The sequence below is a fragment of the Penaeus vannamei genome, chromosome 16 (assembly GCF_042767895.1).
Source record: "Penaeus vannamei isolate JL-2024 chromosome 16, ASM4276789v1, whole genome shotgun sequence".
Classification (NCBI taxonomy): domain Eukaryota; kingdom Metazoa; phylum Arthropoda; class Malacostraca; order Decapoda; family Penaeidae; genus Penaeus; species Penaeus vannamei.
The window spans coordinates 1,406,973-1,413,403 of NC_091564.1; the positions used below are offsets into that span (position 1 = coordinate 1,406,973).

At 40.6% G+C, this 6,431-nt stretch overlaps 1 protein-coding gene across 10 annotated transcripts in view; it reads left to right on the forward strand.

Moving 5' to 3' along the window:
* enc (R3H domain containing protein encore) overlaps positions 1 to 6,431 on the forward strand; it is a 172,800-nt gene that overhangs the window by 104,723 nt on the left and 61,646 nt on the right. For all 10 annotated transcript variants that reach the window (XM_070131001.1, XM_070130997.1, XM_070131005.1 and 7 more), the window contains one exon: positions 1,006 to 1,109. In XM_070131001.1, coding sequence (XP_069987102.1) covers positions 1,059 to 1,109 — 51 coding nt within the window. In that variant the 5' untranslated portion in view covers positions 1,006 to 1,058. The remainder of the gene's footprint in view (positions 1 to 1,005; positions 1,110 to 6,431) is intronic.

The window sequence follows — 6,431 nt, forward strand, 5'->3', positions numbered from 1 at the left end:
GTCACGGCTTGGAAATTCATAGTGATTTTTGTATTTATTGATTCGAGATTGAAGATAGGAATATTTTTGTGGAGGAAAAAAACATGGGATTTATTTGTATCTATCTTGTGCTACGTATGTCTGTTTTTTTTTCTTTTTTTTCTTTTTTAATGCCATGGATGAGTGGTCTGTCTACGCTGGACATTTTTGTGGTTATAGGCGTTGGGGCCTCTTTACGTACATTTTCTTTGAATATTTGATTAATTTTGTTTGCTTGTTGTTGTGATAGGTATTCAGCTATATGTATCCCTCCTCCCTTATTTCAAGGTCATGTACTGCGCAAGGTAATTTCTCGGGTTTTAATTTATACTAGTGTATGTGTGTGCACGTGCGTGTGTGTGTTTGGTCGTGTTTGTTTGTTTATGTGTAAGCGTGCGTGTGTGTGCGTGCATGCGTGTGCGTGTGTGTATGTGTGTATGTGTGTACAAGCAAAAATAGTTTATAATAAGATGAATGTGTTGGATTGCTGTAATTGGGTAATTTAACGATTGATCTGACATGACTTGATTAGACACCCTCCCGCTGCCAATACTCTGAGATAATTATGGTGAAATATCAGCTGTAATTACATTGGTATTAATGGGTCAGCAAGACTAATACTGTTCGTTTCATGTGTTGATTAGGATTAAAGTGGTTTGCAAAGCATTTATCTTCATTCGTCGAAAGCAAAACACGAAAAAAACAGCAAAGTTGAAACACGAAATACCGTGACTATTTACGAAGTTAGATCACCGAGAAAATTATTCATGAACCGGTTTTCGTAGTTACCTTCGAAATAAAATAGTTACGAATTATCCATGCAGGAGATATGGTTACTCACCCAAATACTTTTTCGCTTTTGAACTCACTCGAAGCAAGGCAATGACCACAACGAAATCTAAAAAGAAAAAGAAAAAATACGACTCCAAGGTGAAACAACAATCAGCAAACCGTCCATATTAAACACCTTTTTTATTTCCGTTTCAGTACCGTCCATAGTGGTTCACAACGGATCAAGCAGCACGCCAGGCAGCCCCAGCATGGAGCGCCCTTCCAGATCACTGCGCCAGCACCGCACCCTCTCAAAGCAGGTGGGTTGGTGGGTTCTGTCCGTTTGTGAGGTGGGTCTGTTCGTTTGTGAGGTGGGTCTGTCCGTTTTGTGAGGTGGGTCTGTCCTTTTTGTAAGGTGGGTCTGTTCGTTTGTGAGGTGGGTCTGTCCGTTTTGTTAGGTGGGTCTGTCCTTTTTGTAAGGTGGGTCTGTCCGTTTGTGAGGTGGGTCTGTCCGTTTGTGAGGTGGGTCTGTCCGTTTTGTTAGGTGGGTCTGTCCGTTTCTGAGGTGGGTCTGTCTCTTTTGTTAGGTGGGTCTGTCCGTTTTGTGAGGTGGGTCTGTCCGTTTTGTTAGGTGGGTCTGTCCGTTTTGTTAGGTGGGTCTGTCCGTTTCTGAGGTGGGTCTGTCCGTTTTGTTTGGTGGGTCTGTCCGTTTTGTTAGGTGGATTTACCTGTTTTGTTAGGTGGGCTCTGTCTGTTTGTGAGGTGGTTCTGTCCGTTTCTCATGTGGGTCTGTCCGTTTGTGAGGTGGGTCTGTTCGTTTATGAGGTGGGTCTGTCCGTTTTGTTAGGTGGGTCTGTCCGTTTTTGAGATGGGTTTTTGTTAGGTGGGTCTGTCCGTTTCTGAGGTGGGTCTGTCCGTTTTGTTACGTGGGATTGTCCGTTTCGTTAGGTGGGTCTGTCCGTTTCTCAGGTGGGTCTGTCCGTTTTGTTAGGTGGGTCTGTCCTTTTTGTGAGGTGGGTCTGTCCGTTTTGTTAGGTGGGTCAATTCGTTTTGTTAGGTGGGTCTGTCCTTTTTGTGAGGTGGGTATGTCCGTTTCTCATGTGGGTCTGTTCGTTTTGTTAGGTGGGTCTGTCCTTTTTGTGAGGTGGGTCTGTCCGTTTTGTTAGGTGGGTCAATTCGTTTTGTTAGGTGGGTCTGTCCTTTTTGTGAGGTGGGTCTGTCCGTTTTGTTAGGTGGGTCTGTCCGTTTGTGAGGTGGGTTTGTCCGTTTTGTTGGGTGGGTCTGTCCGTTTTGTTAGGTGGGTCTGTCCGTTTTGTTAGGTGGGTCTGTCCGTTTGTTAGGTGGGTCTGTCCGTTTTGTTAGGTGGGTCAGTCCGTTTCTCAGGTGGGTCTGTCCGTTTGTTAGGTGGGTCTGTCCGTTTTTTGAGGTGGGTCTGTCCTGTTTGTTAGGTGGGTCTGTCCGTTTGTGAGGTGGGTCTGTCCGTTTTGTTGGGTGGGTTTGTCCATTTTGTTAAGTGGGTCTGTCCGTTTTCTTAAGTGGGTCTGTCCGTTTTGTTAGGTGGGTCTGTCCGTTTGTGAGGTGGGTCTGTCCGTTTTGTTAGGTGGGTCTGTCCGTATTGTTAGGTGGGTCTGTCCGTATTGTTAGGTGGGTCTGTCCGTTTTATTAGGTGGGCCTGTCCGTTTTTTTTAGGTGGGTCTGTCCGTTTTGTTAGGTGGGTCTGTCCGTTTTATTAGGTAGGTCTGTCCGTTTTGTTAGGTGGGTCTGTCCGTTTTGTTAGGTGGGTCTGTCCGTTTTATTAGGTGGGCCTGTCCGTTTTGTTAGGTGGGTCTGTCCGTTTTATTTGGTGGGCCTGTCCGTTTTGTTAGGTGGGTCTGTCCGTTTCTAAGGTGGGTCTATCCGTTTTGTTAGGTGGGTCTGTCCGTTTTTGAGGGGGGTTTTGTCCGTTTCTGAGGTGAGTCTCCGTTTTGATAGGTGGGTCTGTCCGTTTGTGAGATGGATCTGTCCGATTCTCAGGTGGGTTTGTCCGTTTTTGAGGTGGGTTTTTGTTAGGTGGGTCTGTCCGTTTCTGAGGTGGGTCTCCGTTTTGTTAGGTGGGTCTGTCCGTTTCTGAGGTGATGCTATTATCTTTTCTTAAATTACATTGAAAGGAAACCCTTTTCACAAAAACGAAGCAGGTTTTGACTGCACACACAATCCGAGAATATAAACATGGCATATGAAACCAAAACGCACGAACAAAGCACAAAGATTTTCTTGTGAAGGTTGGTTCCATTCTAGATGTGTAATGTGAATGTGCAGTGTGTTACATATTATTATTGTTGATTATCTTAACACGGGGCTTTAAGTTTGTAAATATTCAAAATGTTTCTGTTACTAATCTTTATGTAGAAAAAGGTATGGGTGAGAAGAAATGCCTTCACAGCACAAGAGATTTATTTGAATGGTTTCGGTGATATCATCATCAGAAATTATTTCTAAATAAGATAGTCATTGAAATCGGTTAAGCTGGAGTCACACTAGTCTTCTCTGCCATGGAATCCCAAGACAGCCTCGCCAAAATCTGGCCAGCCTACTTTTTTTTTTTTTTGTCAGCTGACCTGATTTCGGCGAGGCTGTGGAGGGATTCCAGGACAGAGATTAGTGTGACCCAAGATTTGTTGAATGCAGCTCTTGCGTTGTGGAGATAATCTCATTCATATCATTTTTTCCGATTTTAATGGACAGTATTCTAAGAATCCGAACGCCCTTGACGTCTGTTCCTTTTGTAATATCGATGATTGTTACTAATATGATGTCAAATGAAGTTTATAATTCCAGGTAACGATTGAGTGCAATTTTGGTTGTGAATGTTTTTTTTTTTTTTTTTTTTTTTTTTTTTTTTTTTTTTTTTTTTTTACGCAGACGCGCACACACGCACACGCACGCACGTGCCCCCCCACCCCCACGCACACACGCACACCAGCATTAACACAAACACAGTGGCATAGCACGTGCTCAATCCCATTAAGATTTTTAACTCGCTTTTTAATAGTTGAACAACACAATGACTTCTATAGGTCGTTGGCACAAAAGTAAACAATTCAGCCATGCAAGGGCTCGAGAAAGCCATAACGGTCCACCACGGCTTCGCTTTAATAGTTCCAGGTTCCACTTGAAAACCCTGGCTTCGTTTCTGCACATATATGCGTACACATACACGGACGTACAGCGAAGGACAAAAATGATATGTCACGAAATGAAGCTCTGAATCTGTCTCACCCTATACAGAAAGTGTGGTGTTCAGCGAAGGTTCGAAAACGGGATTCGAAACAGGTTTGATAAGAATATTGACCCCGAATGTACGGAGATGAACGCATGGCTTCATGTATGTGTACACGCGCAAGGTCTATATAAGTACTTATATAGACCTTGTACACGCGTACCTACACACGAAGAGGTGCCGAAAGTATATATGAAAAGGGATTGGGTGTGGGAGGGTATGCAATCGTTATCCTACCCCCCCCCCCCTATCAAAAAGTATATTTGATGAAATAAGCCAGGTAAACATGATAAAGTTGTTGCTAAGGTTATTTGTAGTAACCAGCTGTCAAATTATATTAACAATGTGGGCATATATTTTCTATCATTTCCGCCAACTACCATTATTAATTTTCTAAAGAGGTTAGTGATGGGTGTTTGCTTCATAGGCACATTTATGACCCCCAGCCGTTCTACCTTCTTGCTAAATGGCCACGTGATTGTAAATTTAATGGCGTATAACTTTGACAAAAGTTGATTCTGTGTTAGTTATGACCCTCTCGAAAAATCTTAACACAAAAACGAAAGACGTTTTGAGACTTAACACAAAAAACAAAAGTCGTTTTTTTAGAGACTCAGCAAGACGAGTTTTAATGGAAAAAAAAAATAATAATAGAGAGAGCAAGAGTTTGATCACGGGATATCAGCGTTGAAGTTATTTATATTCTTCATTAAATGGCCAGGGAATTGAGATATGCTTGCACAGAGCGCCCGGCATCGTTTTACTAGTTACTGATTTGAAAAAAGTAACGCGTTTATGTGTGGAGAAAGGAAATTGAAAAAAAGAGGAGCGCAATCTTCAGATTTTGAAATCGCGTTCGTCCATTTTTATGTCGATCTTCAAATTTCGCTGTAGTTTAACTTGGCAAAACCTCGGAGTGCGCATGCATGTTCTTTTCTTTTGCGCCAGTCAATCCTTTGAAAGAAAATAGTTCCCTTACTCACACTAACGTCAATTGAACGGATTAATCCCTTGGAAGAATATGGTTCGTTTACTCACACACAAAAATCCCACACGCGAGATGGAATGGAAAACCAATATGGCGGCCGGCCTAGCGGTGTGGCTCGCCCCTTGGTTATGGGCGCGATGATTCAGCCGTTTTCTAGTTCCGGGGTGTAAGTGCACCCCCTCCCCCCCCAAAAAAAAAAAATCATAATAAATAAAAAATAAAAAATAATAAAAAATTAAAATAATTGTAGATAGGCTATATTCTTTGCGGTCATTGTTTCAGCAGGGAAATGATGATGTCAGTCTTTTTTACATGTGTTCCAAAGTATGCTGCCTACGGGATTATTGCGGGGTGATTCAGTCATGAAGCGAAAGGGGTTATACCCCCCGCCTTAAATACATACATACATATGTATGCACATATGTACATGCATGCATACATGCATACATATGTATGCACATACATACATACAGACATACATGCATACATATGTATACAAATACATGCATACATATGTATGCACATACATACATACATATGTATGCACATACATACATGCATACATATATATGCACATGCATACATGCATACATACATGCATACATATGTATGCACATACATATCATGCATAAATACATATATACATACATACACATATACATACCTGCATACATACATCCATTCATACATACATACATACATACATACATATATATGCACATATATACATGCATACATACACACATATACATCCATCCATCCATGCATCCATCCATATATACATCCATCCATCCATCCATCCATATATACATACATACATACATACATATATACATGCATACATATATACATACATGCATATATACATATATACATACATACATACATACATGCATACATATATACATACATACATATATACATATATATACATACATACATACATGCATACATACATGTATACATATATAAATACATACATGCATATACATAATTAGAAAATTGCATAAATACATACATACATACATACATGCATTCAAACATAAATGCATACACATGCTCATACATTCATATATACATACATGCATACATATATGCATACATACATACAAACATGATACATTTATGCATATGTACATACATGTATACAGTACATACATACAATTATGCATATATTAATTTATACATACTTACATACATGCTCTTATATGGCTTATATCTGCTTGCACATATGCATTATATAAATCGAGCTTGTAAGAATTGTGTACTAACAACCTTTCTATCTACCTACCCAGCATTCATATGTTGCACGATCTTTCTTTTCAATCTTCCTTCCTTCCTTCTCTCATACCTTTCTTCCTACCTTCCAACCTTCCTTCATATCTTCCTACCTAC